The sequence below is a fragment of the Somniosus microcephalus genome, chromosome 6 (assembly GCF_052327205.1).
Source record: "Somniosus microcephalus isolate GS21.2 chromosome 6, FLI_Smic_1.0, whole genome shotgun sequence".
NCBI classification, from domain to species: domain Eukaryota; kingdom Metazoa; phylum Chordata; class Chondrichthyes; order Squaliformes; family Somniosidae; genus Somniosus; species Somniosus microcephalus.
In genome coordinates this window covers 111065411-111084385 of record NC_140992.1, presented here as the reverse complement: position 1 = coordinate 111084385, position 18975 = coordinate 111065411, and the positions used below count along the sequence as shown (strand labels likewise).

General features: G+C 47.2%; 1 protein-coding gene across 1 annotated transcript in view; it reads left to right on the top strand.

Annotated features, from left to right (window-relative positions):
* Positions 1-17953, top strand: part of LOC147115990 (protein mab-21-like 4) — a 49740-nt gene extending 31787 nt beyond the window's left edge. The window contains exons 2-5 of the mRNA XM_085990682.1: positions 1546-1768; positions 2889-3042; positions 5190-5555; positions 14725-17953. Coding sequence (XP_085846808.1) covers positions 1546-1768; positions 2889-3042; positions 5190-5555; positions 14725-14826 — 845 coding nt within the window. The 3' untranslated portion in view covers positions 14827-17953. The remainder of the gene's footprint in view (positions 1-1545; positions 1769-2888; positions 3043-5189; positions 5556-14724) is intronic.
* The last annotated feature ends 1022 nt before the right edge of the window (positions 17954-18975 follow it).

Genomic DNA, 18975 nt, shown 5'->3' with positions numbered 1-18975 from the left:
AGCTTAGATTTCCAGCATCCGCAGTATTTTGCTTTCGTAAAAAAAAATGAATTTTGAGTCAATTGGGCCAACAATAAAGAAACCAATTCATAAACTTGCATTTAAAAATGCTTATTTATTTGCATCGTCATCCTCAGCTTTTGTTATCATGGCATTGGACATTTCACACTGACAGTAATTTGCCCAGTCTCTGTACTACTTTCATTGCAGTTTGGTGTAAAGCATTCCATGGCACGTTTTCAAGAAGAAAATATTCTCCTTTCTCAACCGCCAGCACCAAAAACAGATTATCAAGTCATTGTGATTCAGTTGCCATTTGTGGGATCTTACTACTCACAAAGTGGTTGCTGCATTTGTCTATCTGACAACAGTGACTGCACTTGAAAGTACTTCATTGTCTGTGAGGTGTTTGGGATGCCCTAAGGATGTGATAAGGCATTACGTTCTTTCTTTCCTTGACCCTTATAATGCCCTGTAGTGCAATCCCACCAATTCAGCATCCTCAATATCTTAGCTGGATGAGAAGTAAGGTGCCAGAGGATTAAAGACATTGCTCCAATATATTCTAAGTGTCCCATCATAGAGACCCTCACCTTCTTGCCTCTTTGACTGGTCTGGATCAATTCTAGAGATGACAAGACTTTGACAAACCTTGTGGTATAGACCTTGCTGTAGAACATGTTTCACAAATGATACAGGCACAGTTCTGGGGTTTATGATATGTTATAATGCTATAAATCCTCTCCATCACCAAGACTGCCTACGTATCATCGCCCATCTCCGTCCCTACCTCAGCTCATCTGCTGTTAAAGCCCTCACCTCATCCATGCCTTTGTTACCTCCAGACTTGACTATTACAATGCTCTCCTGGCCGGCCTCCCATCTTTCACCCTCCGTAAACTTGAGCTCATCCAAAACTCTGCTGCCCGTGTCCTAACTCGCACCAAGTCCTATTCACCCATCGCCCCTGTGCTCGCTGACCTACATTGGCTCTCAGTCCAGCAATGTCTCAATGTTAAAATTCTTATCCTTGTTTTCAAATTCCTTCATGGCCTCGCCCCTCCCTATCTCTGTAACCTCCTCCAGCCCTGCAGTCCTTCGAGATCTCTGCGCTCCTCCAAATCTGGCCTCTTGCGGATGTGCCTTCAACTGCCTCGGACCTAAGCTCTGGAATTCCCTCCCTAAATCTCTCTGCTACTCTACCTCTCTCTCCTCCTTTAAGACACTCCTTAAAACCAAGCTTTTGCTCACCTGTCCTAATATCTTCTTATGTGGCTTGATGTCAAATTCTGTGTGATAACGCTGCTGTTGTAGGTTGTTGTAAATGTGAATGTAGAGTGTTGTGTATCTGTGATTAACCTCAAGCACTTATATCCAGATAATAGGAAATCCTAGTGATAATGCTACTTGATGTCAGCAGTCTTTGTCTAAAGCCACACTAGTCTGTTACAGTGACTCTACTTCAAGAAAGTGTAATAGGTTTAATCACATACCTTGCTTGAGTTTAGTGTAATCTCTCACCACTGTACACCTCTTCCTCGACAGGAGATGTGAATGCTTCTTTGTTAAATTTTGATGGTCCTCGAATAACACTGGTTCTAAGAAATGGGATGAAGCCTTTACGAGTTAACATCATTCCAGTGGTTCGGAGAGCAATAGAGAAGTTTCTTAGGGATGGAAATCAGAATGAGAAGGTTCTTACAGAGACAACTAAGCAGGTAACACCTGAGAACATTGACATCAGCAATGGGACTTACTACCGATGGAGGTAAATGCAGCTTCTTCCCATATTATAATTGGGGCTTCTGATTTACAGTGACTGATTTTCATTACTCAGGTTTCTGGGATTTTTGCCAGTGTTTTGGGAATCAAATTCTGTAATTCTATCCACATTTCCATCGAAATAAAAGTTCTTTTTTTTTTGCAGTTTATGATGCAAATAGAACACTGAAAATAGGTTGGTGCTTATCGTTCAATTCCACCAATTCAGCATCCTCACTGTGATTTGGATTTGAAGTGAGGTGTTAGAGATGAAAGGATGTAAATCAATGGCTTCAATAATGATAATATAATGGATTTTGTCCTGTACCCCAGTCACCTCTGGGGAAGCTTGGCCTTTGTTTTTGTGTTTAACTTCACAGACAGAAAGTTTCATTTTGAACCGTTCACATACTGTACTCTTTGGTTATTTGCAATGTTATAAGGATCACACTGTTTAAACTCTTTATTAATGATATTATTAAGATTAAATTGGCACTTGTGAGATGTCCAGAATCCAGACTGTGAAGTCTCCTTTGCTGGCCAGGATCCAGGTTAAATCCCTTGGCATGGTTAGCCTCGGAGCAGACAAAATGCTAAAGTTAGGATAATCTCAGAAGTGACCTGGTGGTCAGCCTAATGAAGGTGGGCTGATGATCCATTGCCATGGTACCAGTGTTGGGATCTATCATCAAGGTGAGCAGTAGTGCTGGTGTCTAATGCCATGATGAGCAGCAGTACCCAGTCGCAATTCAGGTTGGAGCATCTTGCAAAAGTATCTTGCAGGATGAAGCACCATAAAGCCAAGTCAGGGTACGCAATAAGCGTCTGCCATTACACTATTCTCAAATGACCTAAAAAACTTGGTCCAGATTACATTCTTACATATTACAGGCAACTTTCTGCTGAATATTATAGTAGACTCAGTACCGCTTCATGATAGATCTCCCATTACCATCACCATCACCAGCCCCACCACCACCGCAGGGTGCACTATCTGGGCGCCTGGGGAATGCCAATAGTCATTAATGTCAAAACCTACTACCTTCGACACTTCCTATCTCAGGTCTACCTTAGAAGAACTAAGGTGTTGCCATGAAGGTGATCCATGTTGTGTGTTCCAAATCCAGATTTTGTTTTGAACGACCGGTGTGGAAGTTGCTGGAGAAAGCGGATGCTGATGGGGGTCATCGTCTGGACAGCCTGTGCCTACTGGACAGGATTAAAACTGACCGCTGGCTTCCAGAGGAACACAAGAGAGGACTCACATTTAAGCAGCTGCAGGTGAGTAATCTATTTCTATATAAAAATAGTATGTGTATATTGAATCTGTAGTAAGAGTCCTTTTAAAGAGAGAGTGACATAATCATCCAAGGGTCAAACCAAACGTAGATAAACCATAGAATTTCATCTGTAGTCCCAAATGGCTCATATGAGTTTGTTCATGTATAATTTCGATTACCTCAACCATTCCTTTGGATGGGTATATCCTTGCCATCTATGGGGACTGCATTGTGATTGATTGTCTGGAGATCTGGATGTATTGTGTATATTTCATTGTTTGATTGGAGGAGGCGGAACTGAGGCTGTCCGTGCACAGCTCCTCTCAGCTGGCATTGTTGCATTCTCCATTTCTACCACTTACAGTGTAAATCCTTAGGCCGCATCACATACCTCACATAGTTATTTCCCACCAAACCCTCCAACTGCACGCTGCTATTTCCTGCACCATTGGATCTCAGTGAGCAGACTAGCAGAATTCTGACCTTGGAGGTGAGAAGACGGATATGTATTAAAAAAAATCCCATCATCCCTTTGATAATCATCTGATCAGCTAGTTTTATAAGAAAGAAAGACTTGCATTTATATAGCGCCTTTGATGACCACCAGGCGCCCCAAAGCACTTTACAGCCAATGAAGTACTTTTGAAGTGTAGTCACTGCTGTAATGTGGGAAATGTGGCAGCCAATTTGTGCACAGCAAGGTCCCACAAACAGCAATGTGATAATGACCAGATAATCTGTTTTTGTGATGTTGGTTGAGGGATAAATATTGGTCAGGACACCGGGGATAACCCCCCTGCTCTTCTTCGAAATAGTGCCATGGGATCTTTTATGTCCACCTGAGAGGGCAGACGGGGCCTCGGTTTAACGTCTCATCTGAAAGATAGCACCTCTGACAGTGCAGTACTCCCTCAGCACTGCACTGGAGGTCAGCCTAGCTTTATGTGCTCGAGTCCCTGGAGTGGGACTTGAACCCACAATCTTCTGACTCAGAGACGAGGGTGGTACCCACTGAGCCACAGCTGACACTTGAGGGATAAATATTGGGCAGGACACCGGGGATAACTCTCCTACTCTTTTACGAAATAGTGCCATGGGATCTTTTACATCCACCTGAGATGTCTCAGTTAGTCACTCAATTATGACAACAGTGCCAAATAAAACAACTTCGAACCATCCCATACCATCCTCAGATGAGCAGGCTGGTAGAGGGTTTTAACGGGATCCTGACTCGGATGCAGAGCCCCGAGTGTTGGGATAAAACGTTGCCGCATTTACTCAGGGTGGTATTCCGAGGATTTACAGGGTTCTGACCATTTGACTTGCTATATGGACACTGCGTGCGCAGTCTGCTCCTACTAATCAGAGAGGAAGGGTCAGGGACAACCAACTAACAAAGACAGAAATGTACTTGAATTGATGGATGACCCAAGTACGTGTTCAGACTGTTTGTTGAGCAAGCATTGGATAATTCAGAAGGTACACAGGGCTCCCAGGAAGACTGCTATGACCAGGAGTACCAGATGGGCCAGAGCATGTTGGTTCTATTGCCAGTCAGGCATCACAAATTATAGGCTCTGTAGGTAGGCCTGTATCCATTGATAGAAAGGCCTAGTGAGATGAGTTACATAGTCAATATCCACGAGACATCCACCAGGACCGCCAAAGAGAGTTGCTGTCCGTCCCACTTGCTAATGGCCCTGTATCTAAATGTGAATCATCTAAAGGAGAGAGAGTGAAAAGCAATGCAGCAACTTGCCAAAGCTTTTTCGAGAAACACCATCACCTCCAAATTCCCCTCCATGTTACACACCTTCCTGACTTGGACATATATCGCTGTTCCTTCATCGTCACTGGGTCAAAGTCATGGAACTCCCCACCTAACTGTGCTGTGGGAGTACCTTCACCGCACAGACTGCAGCGGATCAGGAAGGCAGCTGATCATCACCTTCTCAAGGGCAACTAGGGATTGGCAATAAATGCTGGCCTTGCTAGAGACGCCCAGATCCCAAGAATAAGTAAAAAGATTTTTTTTAATAAAGTTATTTAAGTCCCATGCCTGACAATGATCTGTTTTGGATTCAGTGAACGTTAGCAATCCTATGTGAAATTCTTTCCGGTTAGCAGCTATACTTTTTATTTTACCAGATGGTGTTGCTCTGGGCCATGAAGTTTTTTCCAGCTCCAGAAGACTGGGTTGACCTGGAGTCGTCTGTTTATCGGATGTTGGTGGTGCTGCTCCGGTGCCTTGTGCTCAGGAATCTCCCCAACTACTTCATGCACGAGATCAACCTTTTCCATGAGGATTTTCAGCCTCAGTTTGACTTTCAAACCATTTATAGCAAGGTGGAAGATTTCACTGATAACCCCGAAAAATACCTACAGATACATGTGACCCACCTCTTACCCGCGCAGCGCCAGCACATTGACAGTTACGTGAAGATGCTACTACACATCCAGGACGGTGAGGGACTTTACTGGAAAACAGCCTACTTTGACATCATCCTAAACAAGGTAAACTTCTGGATCTTGTTTTGGAAGGGATTGAGGAGAGAACATGGGGGACTGAAAAACTAATCAACATTCCTGTCCAATCAAAAATCCCCAGATCAGGTACAGCATGCGTTAGATACAGAGCAAAGCTCCCTCTACACTGTCCCATCAAACACTCCCAGGGCAGGTACAGCATGGGTTAGATACAGAGTAAAGCTCCCTCTACACTGTCCCATCAAACACTCCCAGCTCAGGTACAGCACAGGTTAGATAGAGAGTAAAGCTCCCTCTCCACTGTCCCATCAAACACTCCCAGGGCAGGCACAGCATGGGTTAGATACAGAGTAAAGCTCCCTCTGCACTCTCCCATTAAACACTCCCAGGGCAGGTACAGCATGGGTTAGATACAGAGTAAAGCTCCCTCTGCACTCTCCCATTAAATACTCCCAGGGCAGGTACAGCACATGCTAGTAACAGAGTAAAGCCCCCTCTACACTGTCCCATCAAACACTCCCAGGTCAGGTACAGTACGGGTTAGATACAGAGTAAAGCTCCCTCTACACTCTCCATTAAACACTCCCAGGGCAGGTACAGCACAGGTTAGTTACAGAGTAAAGCTCCCTCTACACTGCCCCATCAAACACTCCCAGGTCAGGTACTGTACGCGTTAGATAGAGAGTAAACTCCCTCTACACTGTCCCATCAAACATTCCCAGGGCAGGTAGAGCATCGGTTAGATAGAGAGTAAAGCTCCCCCTACACTTTCCCATCAAGCACTCCCAGGGCAGGTACAGCACAGATTATATACAGAGTAAAGCTCCCTCTACTCTCTCCATCAAACACTCCCAGGGCAGGTACAGCACACATTAGATACAGAGAAAAGCTCCCTCTACACTGTCCCATCAAACACTCCCAGGGCAGGTACAGCATGGGATAGATACAGAGTAAAGCTCCCTCTACACTGCCCCATCAAACACTCCCAGCTCAGGTACAGCACGGGTTAGATACAGAGTAAAGCTCCCTCTACACTGCCCCATCAAACACTCCCTGGGCAGGTACAGAATGGGTTAGATACAGAGTAAAGCTGCCTCTGCACTGTCCCATCAAACACTCCCAGCTCAGGTACAGCACAGGTTAGATACAGAGTAAAGCTCCCTCTACACTGTCTCATCAAACACTCCCAACTCAGGTACAGCATGGGTTAGATACAGAGTAAAGCTCCCTCTGCACTGTCCCATCAAACACTCCCAGCTCAGGTACAGCACAGGTTAGATACAGAGTAAAGCTCCCTCTACACTGTCCCATTAAACACTCCCAACTCAGGTACAGCATGGGTTAGATACAGAGTAAAGCTCCCTCTCCACTGTGCCATCAAACACTCCCAGGTCAGGTACAGCATGGGTTAGATACAGAGTAAAGCTCCCTCTACATTTTCTCATCAAACACTCCCAGGGCAGGTACAGCACAGATTAGATACAGAGTAAAGCTCCCTCTACACTGTCCCATCAAACACTCCCAGGGCAGGTACAGCATGGGTTAGATACAGAGTAACGCTCCCTCATCACTGTCCCATCAAACACTCCCAGGGCAGGTACAGCATGGGTTAGATACAGAGTAAAGCTCCCTCCACACTGTCCCATCAAACACTCCCAGCTTAGGTGCAGCACGGGTTAGATACAGAGTAAAGCTCCCTCTACACTGCCCCATCAAACACTCCCAGGGCAGGTACAGCATGCGTTAGATACAGAGTAAAGCTCCCTCTACACTGTCTCATCAAACACTCCCAACTCAGGTACAGCACGGGTTAGATACAGAGTAAAGCTTCCTCTGCACTCTCCCATTAAACACTCCCAGGGCAGGTACAGCACGGTTTAGATACAGATAAAGCACCCTCTACACTCTCCCATTAAACACTCCTAGGGTAGGTACAGCACAGGTTCGTAACAGAGTAAAGCCCCCTCTACACTGTCCCATCAAACACTCCCAGCTCAGGTACAGCACAGGTTAGATAGAGAGTAAAGCTCCCTCTCCACTGTCCCATCAAACACTCCCAGGGCAGGCACAGCATGGGTTAGATACAGAGTAAAGCTCCCTCTGCACTCTCCCATTAAACACTCCCAGGGCAGGTACAGCATGGGATAGATACAGAGTAAAGCTCCCTCTGCACTCTCCCATTAAATACTCCCAGGGCAGGTACAGCACATGCTAGTAACAGAGTAAAGCCCCCTCTACACTGTCCCATCAAACACTCCCAGGTCAGGTACAGTACGGGTTAGATACAGAGTAAAGCTCCCTCTACACTCTCCATTAAACACTCCCAGGGCAGGTACAGCACAGGTTAGTTACAGAGTAAAGCTCCCTCTACACTGCCCCATCAAACACTCCCAGGTCAGGTACTGTACGCGTTAGATAGAGAGTAAACTCCCTCTACACTGTCCCATCAAACATTCCCAGGGCAGGTAGAGCATCGGTTAGATAGAGAGTAAAGCTCCCCCTACACTTTCCCATCAAACACTCCCAGGGCAGGTACAGCACAGATTATATACAGAGTAAAGCTCCCTCTACTCTCTCCATCAAACACTCCCAGGGCAGGTACAGCACACATTAGATACAGAGAAAAGCTCCCTCTACACTGTCCCATCAAACACTCCCAGGGCAGGTACAGCATGGGATAGATACAGAGTAAAGCTCCCTCTACACTGCCCCATCAAACACTCCCAGCTCAGGTACAGCACGGGTTAGATACAGAGTAAAGCTCCCTCTACACTGCCCCATCAAACACTCCCTGGGCAGGTACAGAATGGGTTAGATACAGAGTAAAGCTGCCTCTGCACTGTCCCATCAAACACTCCCAGCTCAGGTACAGCACAGGTTAGATACAGAGTAAAGCTCCCTCTACACTGTCTCATCAAACACTCCCAACTCAGGTACAGCATGGGTTAGATACAGAGTAAAGCTCCCTCTGCACTGTCCCATCAAACACTCCCAGCTCAGGTACAGCACAGGTTAGATACAGAGTAAAGCTCCCTCTACACTGTCCCATTAAACACTCCCAACTCAGGTACAGCATGGGTTAGATACAGAGTAAAGCTCCCTCTCCACTGTGCCATCAAACACTCCCAGGTCAGGTACAGCATGGGTTAGATACAGAGTAAAGCTCCCTCTACATTTTCTCATCAAACACTCCCAGGGCAGGTACAGCACAGATTAGATACAGAGTAAAGCTCCCTCTACACTGTCCCATCAAACACTCCCAGGGCAGGTACAGCATGGGTTAGATACAGAGTAACGCTCCCTCATCACTGTCCCATCAAACACTCCCAGGGCAGGTACAGCATGGGTTAGATACAGAGTAAAGCTCCCTCCACACTGTCCCATCAAACACTCCCAGCTTAGGTGCAGCACGGGTTAGATACAGAGTAAAGCTCCCTCTACACTGCCCCATCAAACACTCCCAGGGCAGGTACAGCATGCGTTAGATACAGAGTAAAGCTCCCTCTACACTGTCTCATCAAACACTCCCAACTCAGGTACAGCACGGGTTAGATACAGAGTAAAGCTTCCTCTGCACTCTCCCATTAAACACTCCCAGGGCAGGTACAGCACGGTTTAGATACAGATAAAGCACCCTCTACACTCTCCCATTAAACACTCCTAGGGTAGGTACAGCACAGGTTCGTAACAGAGTAAAGCCCCCTCTACACTGTCCCATCAAACACTCCCATGGCAGGTACAGCACGGGTTTGATACGGAGTAAAGCTCCCTCTACGCTGCCACATCAAACAATCCCAGGGCAGGTACAGCACAGGTTAGATACAGAGTAAAGCTCCCTCGACACTGTCTCATCAAACACTCCCAACTCAGTTCAGCATGGGTTAGATACAGAGTAATGCTCCCTCTCCACTGTGCCATCAAACACTCCCAGGGCGTGTAAAGCATGGGTTAGATACAGAGTAAAGCTCCCTCTACACTCTCCATTAAACACTCCCAACGTAGGTGCAGCACGGGTTAGATACAGAGCAAAGCTCCCTCTACACTGTCCCATCAAACACTCCCAGGGCAGGTACAGCACGGGTTAGATACAGAGTAAATCTCCCTCCACACTGTCTCATCAAACACTTCCAACTCAGGTACAGCATGGGCTAGATACAGAGTAAAGCCCCCTCTACACTTTCCCATCAAACACTCCCAGGGCAGGTACAGCACAGGTTAGTTACAGAGTAAAGTCCCCTCTACACTTTCCCATCAAACACTCCCAGGGCAGGTACTGCACGTGTTAGATACAGAGTAAAGCTCCCTCTACACTGTCCCATCAAACACTCCCAGGGCAGGGACAGCATGGGTTAGAAACAGAGTAAAGCTTCCTCTGCATTCGCCCATTAAACACTCCCAGGGCAGGTACAGCACGGGTTAGATACAGAGTAAAGCTCCCTCTACACTCTCCATTAAACACACCCAGCTCATGTACAGCATGCATTAGATACAGAGTAAAGCTCCCTCTACACTGTCCCATCAAACACTCCCAGCTCAGGTACAGCACGGGTTAGATACAGAGTAAATCTCCCTCTACACTGTCTCATCAAACACTCCCAACTCAGGTACAGCACGGGTTGATACAGAGTAAAGCCCCCTCTACACTTTCCCATCAAACACTCCCAGGGCAGGTACAGCATGGGTTAGATACAGAGTAAAGTCCCCTCTACACTGTCCCATCAAACACTCCCAGCTCAGGTACAGCACGGGTTAGATACAGAGTAAATCTCCCTCTACACTGTCTCATCAAACACTCCCAACTCAGGTACAGCACGGGTTAGATACAGAGTAAAGCCCCCTCTACACTTTCCCATCAAACACTCCCAGGGCAGGTACAGCACAGGTTAGTTACAGAGTAAAGTCCCCTCTACACTTTCCCATCAAACACTCCCAGGGCAGGTACAACACGGGTTAGATACAGAGTAAAGCTCCCTCTACACTCTCCATTAAACACTCCCAGGGTAGGTACAGCACAGGTTAGTTACAGAGTAAAGCCCCCTCTACACTGTCCCATCAAACACTCACAGGGCAGGTACAGCACGGATTAGATACAGCGTAAAGCTCCCTCTACACTCTCCATTAAACACTCCCAGGGCAGGTACAGCACAGGTTAGATGCAGAGTAAATCTCCCTCTACACATTTTCCCGTCAAACACTCCCAACTCAGGTACAGCATGCGTTAGATACAGTGTAACGCTCCCTCTACACTGCCCATCAAACACTCCCAGCTCAGGTACAGCATGGGTTAGATACAGAGTAAAGCTCCCTCCACACTATCTCATCAAACACTCCCAACTCAGGTACAGCACGGGTTAGGTACAGAGTAAAGCTCCCTCTCCACTGTCCCATCAAACACTCCTAGGGCAGGTACAGCACGGGTTAGATACAGAGTAAAGCTGCCTCTCCACTGTCCCATCAAACACTCCCAGGGCAGGTACAGCACGGGTTAGTTACAGAGTAAAGCCCCCTCTACACTGTCCCATCAAACACTCCCAGGGCAGGTACAGCATGGATTAGATACAGAGTAAAGCTCCCTCTACACTGCACCATTAAACACTCCCAGCTGAGGTACAGCACAGCTTCGGTACAGAAACCCCTATTCTAGCACATTTCATCTTTCCTCACTAAACATCCCTGGGATCTATTTGAGTGACATTTTAATTTATTAAGAATGCCAGTTAAAGGATACTGACATTAATACACTTCCTGAGCCCACAAAAATATTTTTAAAAAGTGACGTACCTGTTTCAGGAGTGTCCTCCAATGGTCCCTTTAAGGAACTCTGGTTAGGCCACTCATTACTCAGTGCCACTGGGCTTAGCCTGCTTATTGGTACAGAAAAATGAACTGGGTGTGAAAAGCGGTGTTCACCAGAGATCTGTCCTGGGGCCTCAACTTTTCACCATATTTATTAATGACTTGGATGAAGGAGTAGAGAGTTGTATATCCAAGTTTGCAGGTGACACTAATTTAGGAAGGACAGTAAGTAGTGCAGGTGGGATCAGGAAGTTGCAAAGGGACATAGACAGGTTAAGTGCGTGGGCAAAGCTATGGCAGATGCAGTTTAATGTGGGCAAGTGTGAGGTCATCCACTTTGGACCCAAGAAAGATAAATTGGAATAGAAACATAGAAACATAGAAGATAGGAGCAGGAGTAGGCCATTCGGCTCCTCGAGCCTGTTCCGCCATTTAATGAGATCATGGCTGATCATTCAAATTCAGTACCCTGTCCCTGCTTTCTCCCCATATCCCTTGATCCCTTTAGCCTTAAGAAATATATCTAACTCCTTCTTGAATATATTTAATAAATTGGCCTCAACTGCCTTCTGTGGTAGAGAATTCCACAGGTTCACCACTGTTTGGGTGAAGAAATTCCTCCTCATCTCAGTCCTAAATGACTTACCCCTTATCCTTAGACTGTGACCCCTGGTTCTGGACTCCCCCGCCATTGGGAACATCCTTCCTGCATCTCGTCTGTCTAGTCCTGTTAGAATTTTATAAGTTTCAATGAGATCCCCTCTCATTCTTCTAAACTCTAGCGAATATAAGCCTAATCGACTCAATCTCTCCTCATACATCATTTCTACCATCCCAGGTATCAGTCTGGTGAATCTTCGCTGCATTCCCTCCATGGCAAGAACATCCTTCCTCAGATAAGGCGACCAAAACTGCACATAATACTCAAGGTGTGGTCTCACCAAGGCCCTGTACAACTGCAGCAAGACATCCTTGCTCCTGTACTCGAATCCTCCCGCTACGAAGGCCAACATACCATTTGCCTTCTTAACCGCCTGCTGCACCTGCATGCTTACCTTCAGCGACTGGTGCACAAGGACACCCAGGTCTCGTTGCACTTCTCCTTTTCCCAATCTATTGCCTTTCAGATAATAATCTGTCTTCCTGTTTTTGCCACCAAAGTGGATAACCTCGCATTTATCCACATTATACTGCATCTGCCATGCATCTGCCCAATCACCCAACCTGTCCAAATCATATTGGAGTTTCTCTGCATCCTCCTCACAGCACACACGCCCACCCAGCTTTGTGTCATCTGCAAACTTGGAGATATTACATCTAGTTCCCTCGTCTAGATCATTAATATATATTGTGAATAGCTGGGGTCCTAGCACCGATCCTTGCGGTACCCCACTAGTCACTGCCTGCCTCTCGGAAAAAGACCCGTTTATTCCAACTCTTTGCTTCCTGTCTGCCAACCAGTTCTCTATCCAAGTCAGTACCTTACCCCCAATCCCATGTGCTTTAACTTTGCACGCTAGTCTCTTATGCAGGACCTTGTCGAAAGCCTTCTGAAAGTCCAAATACACCACATCCACTGGTTCTCCCTTATCTATTCTACCAGTTACATCCTCAAAAAATTCCAGTAGATTAGTCAAGCATGATTTACCTTTTGTAAATCCATGTTGACTTTGTCCATCTTTTATAATGGACTCTAGCATTTTCCCCACTATCGATGTCAGGCTTATTGGTCTATAATTCCCCGTTTTCTCTCTACCACCTTTTTTAAATAGTGGGGTTACATTAGCTACCCTTCAATCCATGGGAACTACTCCAGAGTCTATAGAATTTTGGAAGATGACCAGCAATACATCTACTATTTCTAGGGCTACTTCTTTAAGTACCCTAGGATGTAGATTATCAGGTCCTGGGGATTTATTGGCCTTCAATCCCGTTAATTTCCCTAACACCATTTCCCTACAAATACTGATTTCATTCAATTCCTCCCTCTCATTAGACCCTATGTTCCCCGAAATCTCTGGAAGGTTATATGTGTCCTCCTTTGTCTAGACAGAACCAAAGTATGTATTTAATTGCCTGCCATTTCTTTGTTCCCCATTATAAATTCCCCTGATTCTGACTGCAAGGGACCTACGCTTGACTTCACCAATCTTTTTCTCTTCACATGTCTATCGAAGCTTTTACAGTCAGTTTTTATGTTCCCTGCAAGCTTACTTTCTAACTGATGAGAAATTAGGAACTGTACAGGAGCAAAGAGATTTGGGAGTCCAAGTGTACAAATCACTTAAAACTATAGGACAGGTCCAAAAAGACCAATGCAATGTTAGTCTTTATCTCAAGGGAGCTGGAATACAAAGGGGAGGAAGCTATGCTTCAGTTGTATATACTTGGGTATACAGGCCATAATTTCAAAGTTTGCAGATGGCACGAAACTCAGAAATGTAGTAAATAGTGAGGAGAATAGCGACAGACTTCAGTAGGACATAGACAGACTGGTGAAATGGGCAGACACATGGCAGATGCTGTATCATTATACTATGTCTGGAAGTCATAATTGATATGTTGCTGCCCTAGTGCCAGGGTAAAAGACATTACAGCAAGGTTGGAAAAACTCCTGGGAAGGGTCCATGTTGGAACCAATGACGTGGACTGAAGTATGTTTGAATTCTTGCAGAGGGAGTTTAAGGAGTTAGGGTCAGTGCTGGATTTACCTTTGTTCTCTGTGTATATGGATGCTTTGGACTTCCCCACTCAGATCTCAATTAAAATTGCAGTCGGATCCCGATGACGTCATTGGGACTTGTCCATGCATATGTAAAGAAGAACTCACCAGCTTTGGGCTGGTGTCCTTGCTGCCTGTTCAAGAGAGCAGGTTGAAATTGCAGATGATGGGGTCCTGGTGGGCAAGTAACCTGGGCAATTGCAACTGCCCACCCGCCAGACCTCCGCTGGGTGAGTAGGGTTAAAATTACCCCCACAGTTACTGCAGCAAATGGGTAGCTAATACCTAGCTGGATCTTGCTACAAGCACTGCTGGCTTATTCACTGGCTGTGCTGACGAGTGTACAGGCAATGAAACCTGGGCTAAAAAGCTGGTTTTCTGTGGCATTATATTGCTTTGAATCCCCAGGACCTGATGGTTTCCACCACAGGGTTTTAAAGGAAGTAGAGGATGAAACTGCAGATGCTTCAGCTATAATCTTCCAAACCCCTCTCGATTCAGGAGTTGTCCCATTGTCAAAGGAAATTTCTGTGCACTCACCATCTAAATGCGATGGTACACAGGCCTGTTGGGTATACTACCTGAATTAGGAACTGTAAATGCCATTCACATTTGTAGCTACTTTCACAGATGAGCTGTAAAGGACGCTGAATATTCATTTTCTTCCACTCTCTCTAGTTTCAGGTTTACCATGTCCAGGATGCTGACAGAATTGGGGCCATGCAGCTCGTCTGGTCCAGAACTACCAAACTAGTGACCGATGAAGGATGCTCATCATAACCCGTCATGGAGGAGATCACTCATATCTGCACCTTCTGCAGATTAGACAAAAACCCTTCTCCACACCTACTGTAGACTGGACCACAGCCCCATGTCCCCACCCACCGTAGACTGGACCACAGCCCCATGTCCCCACTTACCGTAGACAGAACCACAGCCCCATGTCCACACCTACTGTAGACAGAACCACTGCCTCATGTCCACACCTACTGTAGACAGAACCACAGCCCCCTGTCCCAACCTACTGTAGACTGGACCACAACCCCATGTCCGCACCTACTGTAGACTGGACCACAGCCCCATGTCCACACCTACTGTAGACAGGACCACAGCCCCATGTCCACACCTACTGTAGACTGGACCATAGCCCCATGTCCACACCTACTGTAGACTGGACCACAGCCCCATGTCCACACCTACTGTAGACAGAACCACAGCCTCATGTCCCCACCTACTGTAGACAGAACCACAGCCCCATGTCCACACCTACTGTAGACTGGACCACAGCCCCATGTCCACACCTACTGTAGACAGAACCACAGCCTCATGTCCCCACCTACTGTAGACAGAACCACAGCCCCATGTCCACACCTACTGTAGACTGGACCACAGCCCCTTGTCCACACCTACTGTAGACAGGACCACAGCCCCATGTCCACACCTACTGTAGACTGGACCACAGCCCCTTGTACACACCTACTGTAGACAGGACCACAGCCCCATGTCCACACCTACTCTAGACAGAACCACAACCCCATGTCCACACCTACTGTAGACTGGACCACAGCCCCATGTCCACACCTACTGTAGACTGGACCACAGCCCCATGTCCACACCTACTGTAGACAGAACCACAGCCTCATGTCCCCACCTACTGTAGACAGAACCACAGCCCCATGTCCACACCTACTGTAGACTGGACCACAGCCCCTTGTACACACCTACTGTAGACAGGACCACAGCCCCATGTCCACACCTACTCTAGACAGAACCACAACCCCATGTCCGCACCTACTGTAGACTGGACCACAGCCCCATGTCCACACCTACTGTAGACTGGACCACAGTCCCTTGTCCACACCTACTGTAGACAGGACCACAGCCCCATGTCCACACCTACTGTAGACTGGACCACAGCCCCTTGTACACACCTACTGTAGACAGGACCACAGCCCCATGTCCACACCTACTCTAGACAGAACCACAACCCCATGTCCGCACCTACTGTAGACTGGACCACAGCCCCATGTCCACACCTACTGTAGACTGGACCACAGCCCCTTGTCCACACCTACTCTAGACTGGACCACAGCCCCATCTCCACACCTACTGTAGACTGGACCACAGCCCCATGTCCACAGCTACTGTAGACAGAACCACAGCCCCATGTCCACACCTACTGTAGACAGAATCACAGCCCCATGTCCACACCTACTGTAGACTGGACCACAGCCCCATGTCCACAGCTACTGTAGACAGAACCACAGCCCCATGTCCACACCTACTGTAGACTGGACCACAGCCCCATGTCCACAGCTACTGTAGACAGAATCACAGCCCCTTGTCCACACCTACTCTAGACTGGACCACAGCCCCATCTCCACACCTACTGTAGACAGAACCACAGCCCCATGTCCACACCTACTGTAGACAGAACCACAGCCCCATGTCCACACCTACTGTAGACTGGACCACAGCCCCATGTCCACAGCTACTGTAGACAGAATCACAGCCCCATGTCCACACCTACTGTAGACTGGACCACAGCCCCATGTCCACACCTACTGTAGACTGGACCACAGCCCCATCTCCACACCTACTGTAAACTGGACCACAGCCCCATGTCCACACCTACAGTAGACAGAACCACAGCTCCATGTCCCCTCCTACTGTAGACTGGACCACAGCCTCATGTCCACACCTACTGTAGACTGGACCACAGCCCCATGTCCACACCTACTGTAGACTGGACCACAGCCCCATGTCCCCTCCTACTGTAGACAGAACCACAGCCCCATGTCCACACCTACTGTAGACTGGAGCACAGCCTCATGTCCACACCTACTGTAGACAGAACCACAGCCCCATGTCCACACCTACTGTAGACTGGACCACAGCCTCATGTCCACACCTACTGTAGACTGGAGCACAGCCCCATGTCCACACCATGTCCATTTCTTCTTTTTCTTGTGTTCTAATTTAGATTTGTACATAATGATTGAAGCCACCTTGCTTTCATCCTTGGAACCATGTGCGGGAAGCTGGGATGAGGAGAGCTGTTCCGATTTGGAATCTATTGGCTGAAACTGGGAAATGTCAACTTCAAAGCATCATAGTTTGGCCACTATTAAAATGAGTCAATGAATTAGCGGTACATCGATGTCAATTCCTGCAGCATTAACAGAATAAGGGCCTAATGGCTGATAACATTTAAGGGTTTCAGATTGTAACTAGAGCTGGCCAGATTGAACCACATATAATGTGCCATGGGATATTTACTACATTTAAAGGCACTATCAAAATTGTTGTTATAATGGAACTGTGGCGGTACCACCGGTTGTCCCTTACATTGAGATACATAATTCCCTTTAACTTACCTTACTGTATGTCTGTTACTATACTCAGGCTTCTCTCCTGTACTCTGACGTCATGACGTCAGAGCTCGGAACCTTCCAACAGTAGAGCTCGGAACCTGCTGGCAGTTGAGCTCGGAACCTGCTGGCAGTTGAGCTCGGAACCTGCTGGCAGTTGAGCTGGGAAACTTCTAGTTAGTCCTCGTGGAGTCCCCGCTGGGACAAGACCTACACCACGGTGCTCCTACAGTCAGCTATCTTACCTGCTATCTTACCTGCTGTAATTATCCTGTTCTGGTAAATAAACAACTTATTTATAGTTCGTCGATCTCAAACTCTCTTATTTAGTGGCAATCTACATGAACCGCTACAGAACCATATATAACTGGAGTGATCTACATATAACTGAAATTGAAATCCAGATCAATTCAAACTGACAGGAAGTTCCTCCATCTCGCTTCCTGCACATTCTTTCGTACTATTTCTTTTCCTTATGTTTTTTTAACTTTATTTATGTAATATTATGCACCAAATAAAATATTCATGAAATCACTGTTTGGGATCTCACTACAGGATTGCTTAATGTGATAGACAGGAGGTCATAGGAACATAAGAAATAGGAGCAGGAGTAGGCCATGCAGCCCCTCAGGCCTGCTCCACCATTAAATAAGATCATGGCTGATCTTCTACCTCAACTCCACTTTCCTGCCCTATCTCCATATCCCTTGATTCCCTTAATGTCCAAAAAGGTCATATGAGCAGGGCTGTTCCGGGAGACCATCCCACCATTTAACGTCACAGATTTAAAACTCAATGGGCTAGAAATTAGGTGCATTTGTGCCTCTCGTTAGCAAGGGCATTAATGGGGCGCAAACGACTTTTTGCCCGGGCGCAGCACCACTAATGACTCCTGCTAAATTCAGCGGGAGTTTAGCGGTGGCGGTAACCGGTAGCACCTCGCTCCACTGCGCAGGCGATGATGACATCATCACAGTGCGCAGCGCCCTGTTTTCGCTCCGCCTGCAATATTGGCCCGTGCCCCCTGAATCTGCGCCGGGCAATGACAGCGACCGATTCAGGGGGCGGGAACAGAGTGGCAGGAGGCTCACGGGGCGATAACTAAAGGGGAGGTGGCGGTCGGGAAAAAGAAATCGACCAACTTACTTGCTGTGTCTTTGAACGCGGGGTCCTTGCCGCGATCTGGCAGCCCGGCATTCCGCTTGTGTGCCGGTCTGCTGGCACGGCACCCCGCTCCCCGGTGGTCCAGGTAGGGCCCCGCAGAGTTGTGGGCTTGGGCCCTCCCCTTTAATGAGGGGAAGAGCCCTTTCCTTTGCGGCAGTGCTACATGGCCCAGTGCGTAGCGCTGCATAACGCATCACCCCAATATTCGGGGTTAGCGCTCTAAGAAGGAAGTGGAGCGCTTGAATTAGCACACCACCTCCCTCTTAGGGTGCTAAAACTGAAGTTAGCGATCGCCGGCACTATTTTTCCAAAATGGTCGCTAATGAATTTTCCCCCCAACATGTCAGGCTACCGTGGCCTCTGGTTAAAAGGTTAACAGGTATCTCAGCAGGCC